The 16,539-nt window shown below is 36.5% G+C and overlaps 1 protein-coding gene across 10 annotated transcripts in view; it reads left to right on the forward strand.

Annotated features, from left to right (window-relative positions):
• EPS15 (epidermal growth factor receptor pathway substrate 15) overlaps positions 1-16,539 on the forward strand; it is a 182,304-nt gene that overhangs the window by 109,030 nt on the left and 56,735 nt on the right. For 9 of the 10 annotated variants that reach the window (XM_089300698.1, XM_089300699.1, XM_051857775.3 and 6 more), the window contains one exon: positions 3,846-3,918. In XM_089300698.1, the coding sequence (XP_089156824.1) occupies positions 3,846-3,918 (73 nt within the window). Of the gene's footprint in view, positions 1-3,845; positions 3,919-15,128; positions 15,591-16,539 lie in introns of those variants that run through there. The other variant, XM_089300704.1, reaches the window with a different exon arrangement.

A 16,539-nucleotide genomic window follows, 5' to 3' on the forward strand; every position in this document is an offset into this window, starting at 1 on the left:
TTGGTCTTGCATCTGTTGGTTCACTCCTGAAATATCTACAATCTCTGGGTACACATGAAGTGATTCTCCCATGTGGGTGGCAGGGACCTCTCATAAGCTGTCACCTGCTGCCTCCTTGAGTATGCATTAGCAGGAAACTGGAATCAGGAATGGAGCAAGGACTTGAACCCAGGAACTCCGTTGTGTGATGGGTTTCCCAAGTGGGGTATTAATCAAATGCTTGCCGCATCACCCATCGATTTTTTTACATACATTTTATATCATTCTTATTCACATTTAGTAGTGGACTCCTTGGAAATCTGCCTATAAATGCTTTTTTTTTTTTATTGTGGCACAGATCCTTGAAAAGAGAATTAAGTTTTTTAATGACTAATATTAAACAGAGTGCTTTTTTACATCTTTCGCCTTCAGAAAACTGTTCATGTTTGAAAGAGACCAGAATGAAAAAATGACCACAGTTCCTTATTGCACCTAAATGTATGTTTCAATATTTCCACTTGCTTCCAGTGAGAAGGATAAAGATGCTAAGGACAAGGCAGCAGAATAACAATTTGCATATCTAAAATCGTAGCCTCTGTTTTTAGAGATTTTACTAATTTATTTGAGAGGCAGAATTACAGACAGAGAGAGAAAGAGACAAAGATAAAGGTTTTCCTTCTGCTGGTTCACTCCTCAAATGGCTGCAACAGCCAGAGCTGGGCCAATCTGAAGCCAGGAGCCAGGAGCCTCCTCCGGGCCTCCCATGTGAGTTCAGGGGCCCAAGCACTTGGGCCATCTTCGACTGCTTTCCCAGGTTGTAAGCAGAGAGCTGGATTGGAGGAGGAAAAGCTGGGAAAAGCCCAGGAGAGCAGTGGAGGATGGCTCAAGTGCTTGGGCCCCTGCACCCACATGGGAGACCAGGAAGAAGCACCTAGCTCCTGGCTTTGGATCGTCGCAGTGCCGGCCGTAGTGGCCATTTGGGGAGTAAACCAACGGAAGGAAGACCTTTCTCTCTCTCACTATAACTCTACCTGTCAAATAAAAAAAAAAAAAAAAAAAAAAGCTGGGAATCAAACTGGTACCCAGGTACCCATATGGAATGCCAGCACTACTGGCAAAGTTTAGCCTACTACACCACAACATTGACCCTAAAATTGTAGCCTTTTTTTTTTTTTTTTTTAATGATTGATTTATTTGAAAGGCAGAGCTACTAAGGCAGAGGCAGAGAAAGAGAAAGAGAAAGAGGTCTTCTATCTGCTGCCTCACTCCCGAAATGGCTGCCATGGCCGGAGCTGGGCCACTCAAAAGCCAGGAGTCTGCTCCAGGCCTCCCATATGGGTGCAGGGACCCAAAGACTTGGGCCATCTTCTGTTGCCTTCCCAGTCTTTATCAGAGAGCTGGATATGAAGTGGAGCAGCCGGGTATCAAACTGGCATCCATATGGGATGCTGGCACTACAGTTGGTGGCTTTACCCACTGTGCTACAGTGTCAGTCCCTAAAATTTTAGTCTTAAGTAAGCAAGAAAACTATTTGATTGTCAGTCTAGTGTATAGGACAGATATTCCTTTGAATATCTTTCATAGAAGGTGATAAAAGTGAACATTTTAATCTTTTTAAATAAAGTTTTTTATTTACAATGTATATCATGGTACTTGGTTTTGATAATAAAAAGAGCTATGAGATCAGAATTTTATTAGATAAGCATGAATTGAAAGCTAAATTTCATTGATTCTGTACTAGGAGAAACTAATGCCTTAAAGATTCCCATATCTTATTTATGGAGGTGGTCTTTGGGTTGTATTTTAGAGACGTCACCATCATTCCTCCCCTCCCCCAAACACCCCAAATTCTGATGAAAATTTGGTGCTCTTCCACTTTCTCCATTTTACTCAGATGTAGATTGTGTTTGCTGGGTAGCACTGAGAGTCCTCTGTAACGTGTTTTCTGTTTTCACCAGTGAGCTTCCTTCTTTTGCTCTCACATTTCTTCTGTCTTGGCTACTTTAAGACAGCTCTCTGCTTTCTTACAGCTCTGTGTTCCTGCACAGACACTGGCTCTGAGCAGGCACTGTCAGTAGCAGCAGTTAACAGCAGAGCAGAAAGAATTCACACTGATGTGTGTAGTGTTGATCTGTGGTACTGTGTAACGTTTTCTACTTCAAGTGTTGGAAGGGAGGAGCTGAATTGATATTGACCTTATGTGGAATGCCTCTGAGGATTTGGGATTGGGAGAAGTGGCTAGATTTTCATGTGGCTTATCTGACATGCTGTAGCAGGACTGAAAACAGTTCACAAATCTGAAAATCTGTTCACAAAAGGAGGAAAGAAAAAAATTCGCAATATTAGGCTTTCAGAATTTGTGAGTTTTTTTAGACTTTTTTCCAATATTTTCTATTTTTTGATTTTACCTAATATGATAAGGTGGAGAGAGGGTGATGGTCTTTGTGTAATAAGTAAATTGAGGTATGGAAAGAACAGGGCTCAACAATGATCCGCTGTGGTAAGGGACTGTTTAAAATCTTCACGAATTGTGACCCACATTGCAACCCTTCTGACAAATGGTTAGTGAGCTCCTTGGCTTTCTCAATTGTTTAAAAATAAGATTATACAAATAGGTTTATTTGTGTGTTTTTTTCATTTCCATACAAATCCTAAGAACACTGTCTGTGTATCCAAAACAGTTAGATTTTGTCTACATTTAAAATGTCAGCTTAAAAATGTGATAAGAATAAATGAAGCATGTCTTTGTCCCTTAGGTATCACCTTTTGTATAATTGTCTCACTTTCCTTTATGCCAGAGATAAATGGAATCTGAGCTCACATTTGGATTGTGTTAGGGTCAGAAACTGAAATATAGCCGTGAAGCTCTCAGGAGAAACTCTGCAGTAATGGACTGGAGGACTTCTTAAATGCTAAACATCCCACCCCTCTCCTCTGTATTGCATTCTTGAGCCTTTCCTTCCACCCCAAAATATATTGCTGCAGAATTCTATGGACTTTTTCTTCAGTTTGTAAAAAAGAAAAAGAGAGCAGTCTTGAAATTTCACTACAAGTGGGCAGTTATATTTGATTTATCAAAAGCAATAGTTTTATTTTTTAATTCTGAATTTAGAGTTGCTTGGGATTCATTCATTGGAACCTAGCTTTGATCAAAGCTTAGAATTTAGATATTGTTTCAAAGTAAAGTGGAGCCAAGTGTTTTCAGTTTGAAGTGTAGATGAGATAAATATGATTGATTCTTTTGAAGTGTAGTATATATTCTATATATTTGATCAATTGGGCTTGGTAAGTGATCCTAAAATAGCATTTTTGAGCAAATATATTTTTAGTGCAAATTGCTTGCGTATTAACAGTCTTTTCCATTTTCTCTGTTTCATTTTTTAAATTGGTGCACACTGTAATTTAAGGGGAAATTAGCATTCACTACAGGTCTTTTTCCTTAATATTGTTGATTGTTTCTATTAGCCATTTTCATTTAATGTGACAGTGATACTTAAGGGTTAAGCTTATAGAGCTGATGCAACCCCTCCTTTTCTTCACCAGCAATTTTCATTGGACAGTATTTCTATAGCAACAGTGAGATCAGTGAAACCTGAGTGTTTCATTGATTGTTTTTCTCTTCTTCCTTTTTTAATCTATTCTCTTTTCACCACATTTTAGTGAGAAAGCAATTTTTTTTTACAACAGAGCTTTATATTGATTTCTAATCCATAAATTATTAAGAGGGTAGAAAAATCTGCCCTTCGTTTAAAGATTGAATGTTTCACTATGTATTTAAAAAGCGATTCAGGATTAGGAGGATGGATAACCATACCAGCTGTAGCTGATGTTCTCAAATATTCTTGCATTGTTTGCTGGTCTTCTAGGGAAAAGAATAATGTGGAACAGGACCTTAAGGAGAAAGAAGATACTATTAAACAGAGAACAAGCGAGGTGCAGGTAAGTGAAACATAAAATTCAGTATGCTATTTCTGATGCAGGAGTGTTCATTTTAAATGTATCGGGTCACTTATTATTTGATGGATATAGGTATTAGGGAATACATACTATTTGTATGCTATCAATGTTTATCTTTTGCAAAATGATTTTTGCAAAAGGATTTTCTTACTTTGAATTCTGGCCTGTAAAGATTGCACTACAGTGAGAAAGCAGTATTTTGTGTAGATTTCTAGTTTTGAAACTGGTTTTTAAATAATATTTACCTGCATATTATACCATTAAAGGCAACTTTGAATGGCTTACCATGTGAATATTATTACAGCAATAAAATTAAATGAGATCGTATCATAGGCATTATCATGTAAAACCAAATTGCTTTTTCATGCATGGAGATTTTGTTAGCTAGAAGATCTAGTATTTCGAAGGGCTATTTCTTACAATGCTGGTAGAGTGGCAGATGATACAAAAAAATTTAAAATAGCATTTTTTCAGTAGCTTAGTAGCTAAAATATCTTAAACTTTGGCATAAGGAGATTAAATCATTTTCACTAAGTGCAGTGTTGGGTAGTTTCATTTTACAAATAGGAAAAATATATTCTCAGCTTTTATTTGGGAAATGATAAAAAGAGAAGTTTCATACATTTGAAATATAGAACACTGGGCAGTGTTTTATTTAGAGCAGTAAGTAATACATGTAGCCATGTTATTGGGCCATGTTTCCTGAATGCTGCATAGTACAAAAAGAATACTGGATGTAGAAGCACCTCCTGGAAGTAATTGCCAGAAAGAAATTATGGGTGGGCATTTTTTAATGTGTTATTTGTATGTTGGGTTTCCCTGCTTGTCCTAATGGTTTTAAATAGATGAATGCTCAGAATTGTTAGCTCCGTTGTTTTGTTTTGATGTAGGACATTTGTTAGAGTCTGTTGGTCAGGTGGACTGTGCTAGGGTGGAGAGAATGATTTAGTCAGAGAGACCTATTCTTAGGAAGTAATAAATACTCTGATTGGGTAAATGAATTTATTTTATTTACTTACAACCAATGCAAAAGTCAAAGAGATTACCTCCAATTTTCCTCTGGTAATGAGATTTGGGGAAGGAGAGCAGGTGGGTTGGTTACCTGAATTACATTATTTTTATACAATTTTTGAGCTTCTGAAGATACACAAAAAAGTTACAGACTTTAAACAGTTATTGCTGAAATAGTTAAAGAATGGAATATAAAATAACTTACAAAAATGTCCCCCATCTGAAGAAATAGATATCCTTACTAATATAGTCTTTTATAGCTCCTAAAGTTAGGAGTTACTATTTTAAAGTATATAGGTTTTGGGGATAAGGCAGTATTTTGTTATTTGAGTACATCTACCTGTTGATTTTTTTTCTCTTTTGAGAATGTAAATTTAAATAGCCAGTTTAAAAGACCACTGAAAACTTTTCCCTTCTGGCTAAGTGGACTCTCTTTGAATGTTTGGTTTCTCATAGAAGTTTTGTTGTCAAGCAGAATCTCTCCATGACTCATTTGTCCTTACTGTTAAGCTTTGTGATATCCAAAATGTATGATTAGCACAGGAGGTCCCAATTGTTGAATTTTTCTGCACTGTGTACTGTAAGTATAAGGCATGTTTGAACATAAATTCATTGAAAAAGAGCAATAGATTAAAGCTTTGGGGATAGTAGAATCATCACTCATTCAACCCTAAGAGAGGTATCTGTGCATTATCCATGGTCATGACATGATTAATTGACATAGTAATTAAATTACAAAGTAATTAAAACTTTTCATTTAGTTGTCATTTTTAGTTTTTTTGAAGCACAAGACAATCAGAAGTGGTAATAAGTAAATTTCATTACCTATTGAGTTAAGATAATGAGGCACAGATTAAGAATAACATGAGTAATTAAAATGCATAAGTTCAGCCCTCAGTACTTACTTTTCAGTTTCTCTGGCAAAAGGAAATTTACTAGAGCTGTAAATAAATAGCAGAATTTATTGCTTCTTTGTGACCATGCTTTCTAATTATGTTGCTAATAAGAAATGACAAAATGAATGCATCAGGAAGGAAGGAAGGGAATTTTGACCTATCAGTGAGTGCTTAATCAAAATTTGGCTTTTCTGAGTTTTCTCTGTTTTTCCATCTAATAAAATCACAAAAGTCATTAAATCAGTGCATATCTCAAGCACAGAAAGCAAACTTTCAAAGCCAAAAGGCTTAACGTTTTCTTGTTGTTTTATGTTTAGTCTTCCTAATTCAGTTAAAATAATCTGCACAAGTTCTAAATTTGTTTCCTATCTATATTTACATGAACTACAAATTTGAAAAAGTTTGAAATTTTTCTAATGATGATTTCACATTTCATTTCATGAGATGAGGATTGTTAGCTTGTTTGAGGTACACTGCTATTTTATCAAGTTTTATGGGAAAACTAAGCTCAAATGTTTATGTTTTTCTTATCTTGAACTGCCTATCTACAGTCTTATCAACATTTTTCTTCTGAATAGTCAATAAATATTTAGGAATTCACATTCATATGTATATTTTCTTCAGTTTTACAGAGAGATTTATAACAATCTGGTGTCAGACTCACTACATTTCCTGGCTCTGCCACTTTATAGGTTTGTGGTTTAACCACTCTACATCTTGGGTTTTTCCTCTATAATTTAGAATAATACAAATTCCTAACACTTTATAGAGGTCATGTAAGAATCAAATGAAAAATATGGGTAAAGTGCCTCACAGGATGATTGGCACCTTGCATTTTGATTGATTTTTTTAAAGATTAATGTATTTGAAAGGGAGAGTTACAGAGAGGCAGAGGCAGAGAGAGAGGAGAATCTTCCATTCACTGGTTCACTCCCTAAATGACTGCAGAAGCTGGAGTTGGGCTGATCCAAAGCCAGGAGCCAGGAGCTCTTCTGGGTCTCCCACGTGGGTGTCGGGGCCCAAGCACTTGAGCCATCTTCCATTGCTTTCCCAGGCCATCGCAGAGAGCTGGATCTGAAGTAGAGCAGCTGGGACTTAAACCAGCACCCATATGGGATGCCAGCACTGCAGGCGGTGGCTTTACTCACTACACCACAGTGCTGGCCCCTTGGTTGATTTTATTATCCTGTACCCAACAGTCATCTCCTTATTGTCCTCCGTTCCTCTTCAAGCTGTTTCTTCTGCGACTTTTATCTCTGCACATGGCTCTCTGTATATGGAGTTCCTCAATTTGAAAATAATCCTTTACGGGGTCTCATTGCTACCTTAGCTCCCAACCTGTATTTTTCTCCTTTTATTGCTTTGTGTGGCCATTTCCACCTTCCTGTCTTTTCAGTAACCCTTTATAGTCTACTGTTTATAACAGCTGTTTCTCCACCCAGGGCCAACAGTAATCTTTCCGGTGAATTTGTTTGTCCTTCCTGTATTGGTTACTTTTTCCTGGGTTGTGCTTTCCTAGTTATCTTCCTACCTCTCTGACTCTGTCTCTGTTGCCTTTGCAAGGGACAGACTGTGTGTGTGTGTGTGTGTGTGTGTGTGTTCCCTTTCCTTTCCTTTCTTTTTTTATTTTTATTTATTTATTTATTTATTTATTTATTTATTTTTATTTTTTGACAGGCAGAGTGGACTGTGAGAGAGAGAGACAGAGAGAAAGGTCTTCCTTTTGCCGTTGGTTCACCCTCCAAAGGCCGCCGCGGCTGGTGCGCTGCGGCCAGCGCACCGCGCTGATCCGAAGGCAGGAGCCAGGTACTTCTCCTGGTCTCCCATGGGGTGCAGGGCCCAAGGACTTGAACCATCCTCCACTGCCTTCCCGGGCGACAGCAGAGAGCTGGCCTGGAAGAGGGGCAACTGGGACAGAATCCGGCACCCCGAGACCGGGACTAGAACCCGGTGTGCCGGCGCCGCAAGGCGGAGGATTAGCCTAGTGAGCCGGCCCTCCCTTTCCTTTCTTCTCCATATTCTCTGCCATCCATATGCAGATAACTCCCAAGTATTTATCAACCTCTCAATTCTATTGAGTGCCAGTCCCACATCTCTTGCTACCCACTGAATCATCTCAAAGTCTGTATATCTAAAATCAGTCTTAACTTGTTGAAAGAAATTGGCTTAAAGTTTGACCTTTAATATTTCTTTTTTTTTTTTTCTCACTGTTGACCCTTGTGTCACCTACCATCTGAAATTTTAAAGTTAGATTGTGTGTGCTTAAAGCCCATTGTCTCTTGCCTTTCTTCCCAAACCAGCTCTCAGGTATGGAAATCTTCATTGATGCCCACTGCCATTGTTAATGATGAGAGGGTTCTTACCTCACAGGGCATGTTAGGATTACCAAAACAAGATGGAATGTGAACTCTCCTGCTATACTAGTTATTTTCTGATTATCTGACTCTTATTATATTATTATATTTATTATATTAATATATATTAATATTATATTTCTGATTATCTGACTCATTATCATATATTCGTTACATATGTTCTTCTCGCTCCTACTCTAAAGACCTTTTATTGTTGCAATCTACCTCCTTGTTTTTGTGAATTCCACTCATGCTTAAAGCTCAGATCAGATACCATCACTTTTCTCCATCTTCTTTGTCTCTTTAGTATACACTGATCTTTCCTGGCACTGTCAGAGTAATGTGTATCCACATATATGGTGTATATTGTGTGTTATCTTACAGTGCCAATTTGATGTGTACATATATAGATTCCACTATCCACTAACTCATTTGTGAATTCCTTGAACTTCAAAATGGTATCTTGGATCTTATCTTCTGTATTTGCTAATGTATTGTTAGATGGAAGTAAATTTAAGGAAACTGTTCACAATAGAAATGAAAAAACTTTTGTTATTATGCATGAAATTAAAAATAGGACAAGGTGCACCTGGAAACTACAGGTAGAAAGGATTGAGAACAGGACATATGGAGAGTCACACTTTTCCACGAGGCTCATACTGCTCTTAGGCAAAAGCAGCTTTCACTTCTTTGTACTTCAGTAAAGATCCAGTAATTCAGTCATTGTCCCTTTTTTTTTTTTTCATTTTAATTCATATAGTTGGTTTTTTTCCTTAGATGAGAGGAATGACTTATTTTAGCTGAAAATAAAATTAGATCATGAGCTCAACATTCTTTTCCTATCAGTGATGCTCTTTGGAACATTTGGGGAAACATATGATTGGGAAATAAAGACAGGCTGTTAGTGGGGTTTTCTAACACCTACCCTCGTTTGATAGTCTTCCCTTTTTTTTGGTTGGCTGTAATATCTCATTCTGTAGTTAATGCGTTTTCTTATATTAAGAATAATCCTATGATTTGCATTTTGAATAGTAGGCTAACGTAATGAATGTATCTGATTATTTCTACTTTAGGGTTAGTCTATAGAGTTTTTGGAGTCTTTGAAATAAACTGATAGCACCTTCTATAAGATTACTACAGTAATAGTTTATTTGTTCACTAAGTAATTCTGCTATAGATACACTAGTGTAAGTACATGTAAACTCATGTGGATTTGGGGAGTTTAAACTATCCTTTTTTTTCTGTAATTTATCTGAAACAAACATGCATGTTGCTGATATTTCAAAAGTTTCTTAAGCTATTTCTTCAGTTGTAAATCTGACTTGGGTTGCTAAAGTGAATTATTTTATTCTTTTATATGTGTAAGAGTTTTATATATGTATTTAAATTTTGTCTCTGGGACTGGCATTGTGGCACAGCATCATGTGATGCCAGCACTCCACATGAGTACCAGTTAGAATCCCAGCTGCTCCACTCCTGATTCAGCTCCCTGCTAATGCTCCTGGAAAAGCAGTAGAAGATGGCCTAACTACTTGGGACCCTGACACCCACATGGGAGAGCTGGATGGTGTTCCAAGCTCCTGGCTTCAATTTGGCCCAGCCCTGGTCCTTGGAGCCATTTGGGAAGTGAACCACTTCCCAAATCTCTCTGTCTTTCCGTGTCTGTCTGTCTCTCTACCTTTGTCTTTCAAGTAAAATGAATATTAAAAAAATAAATTTTAACTTCACTTTTCTGTAACACTTCCTGTCATGTAGGGAGGGAATGAGGAATGAGTTTGTCCTTTTCTTTTCTTTTTTTTTTTTTTGGACAGGTAGAGCTATAGACAGTGAGAGAGAGACAGAGAGAAAGGTCTTCCTTCCATTGGTTCACTCCCCAAATGGCCGTCACGGCTGGCGCCATGCTGATCCGAAGCCAGGAGCCAGGTACTTCCTCCTGGTCTCCCATGGGGTGCAGGGCCCAAGCACTTGGGCCATCCTCCACTGCCCTCCTGGGCCACAGCAGAGAGCTGGCCTGGAAGAGGAGCAACCGGGACTAGAACCCAGCGCCCATATGGGATGCTGGCACTGCAGGTGGTGGATTAACCAAGTGAGCCACTGCGCCAGCCCTGAGTTTGTCCTTTTCAATAACTAAAGTGATTCCTAGAAAACAGGACTTTTCCTCTGAAATTCCATTTTAAATGAAGCCTAGATTTCCAGTCAAATATCCCATCATTCTTGGATGAAATACCTTAGGTGTGACATGTTGATATTTTCCTAAAACAAACCTTGGTAGCCTATTACACTAGTCTTATTCACTTCTTCCTTGTCATTCTCTAGTTCATAATACCCTCTTTTATTTTGCTGTCACTGGCCCTGGTAGGCAAGTAGAACATGATCAAGGAAATGGAGAGCTAGGAAGGGCGTCTGCAATGTCTTCAGTCATTCAGTTAAGGAGCTGGCATTTGATGGGGCTGAGGTCACGTACTGACCCGGGAGAGGATGTTCCCGGAGGATACACCTTAGGTTAACAGAAAAATATCCAAGTTTAATAGGAGGCACTGTTTGCTAAGAAAACCTGCCACTATCCTAGTTAAGGGCATGACAGGAGGAAAGAGGACTAAAGGTGGGAGATGTTTATCTGTTACTTTAATTTAGTGTCAGGATAAGCAAATAATGAATCAAAATAAAATAGCCAAGTATATGTCGATATTGATATGGAAATTGCATTTAATGATGATAACGTTACAAATAATGAAACAAATAGTGAAATGTCATTCTTGTTAGCATGTATATTTGCAACTGTTAGTTTTGATTTGTGCAGTTTAATGATTTAACTGTTCTTACTGAAGAAGACCTTTTTGTATATGGATTAGTGTCCGAATTTTTATAAAGATAATTTTTTAAATTTAGAAATAGGCATGAAGAAGCATTAATTACAATAAATTTTAGTAGAGTTGTTTATCCTTCTTGCAGTATCTCACTAATGTGGGATATTTTCTCAATAGTCTTTCCATTAAGGCCTGTACTTTCGTGTTACCATGTGGATTTTTACTGCAGCTAAGAAATGAGAAAAGGTAGAAGGTTGGGAAATATGATGAATGTTTGCTCTTTGGAAGAGAAAGAGTAGGAATGAGTAAATATTATTATACCAATTTGTTTATTCCCTTTCCTCTTACGTAAGAATGTGTTCTGATGTTATGTTTAAGTTGCTCACCAAGAACACTGTTTTGAAAAGTGGCTCAGTTTATTAAAGGAAACGAACATCAGTCTATTATTGGTAGTTCTTACATAAAAATTCAGTCACATCAGAATATTTTTATATTGGTGTGAAACCAACAGAGATATACTTAAAAAACAGCAAAGCTGACATTTCCTGATTATAGAAGTATGGATTCATAGTAAATTTATAAAAGTATATTTTAAAAAGAAGCCTTACTAGGGAGACCCCTTGTTAGCATTTTGTTGTACTTTCTGTGAAAACACAAAAATGACTTCATACTATTTGTAGTCATTATGTATATACCTTTGTATTCAACTTCTAAAAATTAGCACTGGCCTAAACTTTGAAAATATTATATGGCCTTTTAAGATAAATTTTATTTTTCTTGAAGAAAATCAGAATTTTGAAGTCATCAAAATTATATCTCATTGTAAAGACTAAATGTTATTAGAAAGGACAAGTCCTAGATTTTTCTTGGTATGTGAAGGTGGGGGAGAAATTATACTATACTAGAGTATTTGTTGATGGGGATATATAAACTTTTTTTATTCTCAACCTTGAACATTTGTCATTAAAAGGAAAAAGAAAAAAACTTTTTCTTTCTGGCATTTTTTAAAAAAAATTCTTTTGAGGCTAGCATGTTATGTATAAACTATAGAAGAATTTTATTACTAAAGTATGGTATTTGTAATGGTTTATATTCCAAAGCTAATAACTTTAGATATACAGGTGGCATTTTTAAAAAATACTTTCTAGCTAAATTATAAGAATTTTTCAAGGGTGGGCTCCTTGCTCCTGGCTTCTAATCAGCACAGCTCTGACCATTCCAGCTGTTTGAGAAGTAAAGCAGATGAAAGACCTTTATCTCTCCCTCGCTCTGTAACTCTACCTCTCAAATAAATAAGTAATCTTTAAAAAAATTTTTTTCAAACCATTGTATCAAGGTGAAACTCTTATTCCTCTTTCTTAAAAGTAAGAATAGAACAGAATCTCATGTAAAAACAACATGTAGACTTAAAAACACAAGAAAGGTTTATGCCACAGTGGCATGTTAAAGCAATAAAGATGATTTCCATATATTAGATCAGCCTTGGACTATAGACTATAAAAACATTGAATTGGTATAAAAATGTAGATATTACAGTTATGGGCCATATAATGATGTTTCAGTTAGCAAAGTATTGACCAAATATATGATGATAATCCCATAAATTTTTATGGCCAAGTGCTATTACAATTGTCTTAGGTTTGTAAATATACTCTGTTTGCAAAATAATGAAATCGCCTAACAGCACATCTCTGAACATCTTTCCATCATGAAGTAGCAAATGACCATTTAAATTTTTTCAAAAGCATTTAACAAATAAGTTTGAGGTTATTATTTAGTTATAGTTTAAATACCCAGTGAAGCTTTTCATGTTATCTTATTTCTTTGTGTCAATCTCGAGCACATTAGTTTTCTCTGATACTAAAATCCTGTGATATTTATAATGATTGCTTACTTAATTCCCTGGGATGTGCTGGATATTGTATAGATTTTGGAAAACAGAAAAATATAAAGCATGATCTCTGTCCAGAGATAACTGAATCTGTATAGTAGGTGACAATACAGTGACAACAGAGGTTAGGAACAAATTGCTATAAGATCACAAGGAAGCCCAAGGTTGGTCAGAAGAGATTAAATCTGTCTGAGCCTTGAAGAATGAATAGTGAATTTCTAGATAGTGAAGGTTCAGAAAACAGAGTGAATGATTTGGGGAAAGGCACAGGCAAATAGATATGTGTTGTCTATTGGGAAAGACCAGGGTCTGCTGAGGTTGGGTCACAGATGAATATGAGGGGAAGAAGGTAGTAGAAGGAAGAAGATAATTTAGGTCCTACAATTAAGGGTCCTGGTTCATCTTGTTAAAACAATTACTTTGTCCTATAGATAAAGGAACCATAACATACAAAAAGGTTTTCAAAAAGTATGTGGAAAAGGAGTATTGTGAAAAAAGGATGGATTTCAAAATCCAGAGTAAACTTTCTTTTAAATGTTTTCCATGAACTTTTTTTTAAAAAGATTTATTTATTTGAAAGTCAGAGTTACACAGAGAGAAAAGGAGAGGCAGAGAGAGGTCTTCCAGCAACTGGTTCACTCCCCCAATTGGCTGCAACAGCCAGAGCTGCGCCGATCTGAAGCCAGGAGTCAGGAGTTTCCTCCCAGTCTTTCCATGCAGGTGCAGGGGCCCAAGGACTTGGACCACCTTCTGCCACTTTCCCAGGCCAGAGCAGAGAGCTGGATCAGAGTGGAGCAGCTGGGACTTAAAGCAGCACCCATATGGGATGCCGGCACTGCAGGCAGCGGCTTTACCTGCTACGTCACAGTGCTGGCTCATCCACGAACTTTTTTTAAAAAAGATTTTTTTAATTATCTATTGAGAAGTAGAATTACAAAGAAATAAAGGGAGAGAAAGGTCTTCCATCCACTGGTTCACTCCCCAAACGACCACACGGCCGGAGCTGGGTCGATCTAAAGCCAGGAGCCAGGAGCTTCTTCTGGGTCTCTCACGTGTATGTAGGAGCCAAATCACTTGGACTATCTTTGACTGCTTCCCCAGGCTATCAGCAGAGAGCTGGATTGGAAGAAGAGCAGCCAGGAATCAAACTGGTGCCCGTATATATGGGATGCCAGTGCCACAGGTAGAGGCTTAGCCCACTACGCCACAACACCGGTCCCTCCACGAACTTTTTGAAGTACTCTCATATTTCAAACATAACAATGATTAAAGAAATCCCTTTGGTAGTGAGTTATTTTCTAAGATTTGGTTATCTGAAGTAGGAATAAACAAAGATGAATCAGTCAAGAGAGAGATCATGGAAGCTTTGTTAAGATCTTAAAGAGAAATTTTAAGGTAGGCTGTATAGGACATGTATGAACTGAGAAGGTCAAAGATAAATTTGAAGTTATTGTACTGAGCAACACAGAAATTGAAGTCATTTTATACATTCAGAATGATTTATTGAGAACCAATTCCTTGTATGAATCTAAAGCTATATTGCCATATTTGAATTTGGAACAATAACAGTGCATGCAAGGTTCAAAATTTAGGAGTGCTAGTATATTAATTATAGGTTACTAGAGAAGCTCAATGTTACAAAACTATAATTGCATAGACACATGGAGTGTTAGCACTGGAAGAGTTATGATCATCTATTGTGTTGGCATTTTAAAAGGAGTACAATTGTAGTTTTTTAGATTAGTTGGTTGAGGAAATACGAGACAAAATAGTTATTAAAAGCATTGTTCAATGTTTTCTTTAATCACAGAAGTATCTGTTTATTTGAAAAATATTACATATGTGTGAGACATTTAGTTTTCAGGCATTTTATGGCATAGTGGTTAAGAACTTAGACAGTGGAGTCAGAACCTAGATTGAAAACTTTGCTTGTCAACTATAATTTTGGACAAGTTATAGCTCATCTGTTCTTCAGTTTTTTCCTCTATTAAATGTGAGTAATACTAGTACCTACCTTGTAGATCTGTCATACAGCTTATAAATGAGCTGATATGGACTAATTCTTTAATTTTGTAGTTACCATTTTATATAAGTTCAGGTACATTCAGGGTGGTATGGCCATTGATTGTAGGTACCATTTTAAATATTTGCTATTATGATGATGGTGCTGTCTTGTTACACATACAATAATTCAAAGACTTCTTATAATATGTTTTTCTTCCATTATTCTTAGATTCTTATTCTGGTGAATGATTATTGGGAACTTCGGATAACATGTAATAAAAAGATTATAAATTTGTGCTCACAGTTTTATTTCACCCACTCTGAGATCTCTATCCACCGTCTGCTGACATGTACCTTGGAATTCGAATCCCTTCTGCTTTCTCACCTGTGGTTCCTGGAAAGAATTAAGCTCCATTTGCCTAAGGAATCCTTTATATGAAGTGAATTAGCCTCTCTGTGCTACATCACCAGTCATACAGTAATGTACCAGAATCAAGTGATTTTCCTGTAGGTCAGAAGAAGAACTCCAGTTGTCAAACAATATGTAAATCAGGCCATTTTAACTGCTATATTTCATGCAGTAATGACATTGGCATTGTCTTCATCTCTCAAGTTTCCATTATATAAAAATGTATTCAGTTTCTATAGCTCTTATTAAACACACAGATAAATAAATATAGCATTTTCAAAATGGTTCATCTTTTATTTGAAAAAATCTCTTTTTTTACTGAGATCTACATTTTATTTTATGCATTTTAAAGTTTTCTCTTTCACATTCAAGACTGTAATATACCTGGAGTTCATTTTTCCATTTGGGATGATTTAGAGATTCATTTAAAATTTGCCACATGGAAAGAAAAAGAAGATGCCATTTATTTGACCAGAGAAACAGAAAGAGGAAAGATTGAGATTAAAGCAAATTGAGGTAGAAATACCAGGAGTTGTTTTCCACATGTTTGAGAAGCCCATCAGGCATCCACAGACAGATTTTAGCACTTGGGGATCTAAGTCTAAAGTTTAGCAAAGAAATTCTCAAGTAAAGATTGTGTTTAAAGCTATGTGTAATCTAGTCCACCAACACTAAGACAAGACTATTTTCCCTTAAGCTAGGCTTGGCAGATTGTTAACACCCCCCTTTGTCCCCAAAGAGACTAAATATGTTAATTTTTTACTTTTTTTGGAAAATTCAAATATTTAATGAAGGAATCAATGCAATTTTATACAAAATTTTAGAAGATAGTAACAGAAGTAGCACAACTGATTCATAATAAGGATAGCTTAACACCCTACAACACCCTAAATATACCACCAGTAAAAACCTGTGTGCAACATATCCTTCAGAAATATAAATGCAGACATTTTATATAATCCATTAGCAACCTGAACCCAGCAATACATAAGTGAAAATATAAAATGAGTTGGTTGGGCTATTTGAAGAACATGCTGTTCTTTAATTTAAGAAAAAATCTATTTATATCAACACTTAAACAGGTTATGGAGGAAAGCATGATTTTGTCAATCCTGAAACAAAGCACTGAAAACCTAAAAATCTATATAGAGGGAAACATAAAGAAATTGAATTGGGAATCAAAAGCACTTTTTGGGCAGAAATTGACAAGGAGAGTCTTTTGCCTTCATTT

The sequence above is a fragment of the Oryctolagus cuniculus genome, chromosome 7 (assembly GCF_051225735.1).
Source record: "Oryctolagus cuniculus isolate XC-2025 breed Fujian yellow rabbit chromosome 7, ASM5122573v1, whole genome shotgun sequence".
Taxonomy (NCBI): Eukaryota; Metazoa; Chordata; class Mammalia; order Lagomorpha; family Leporidae; genus Oryctolagus; species Oryctolagus cuniculus.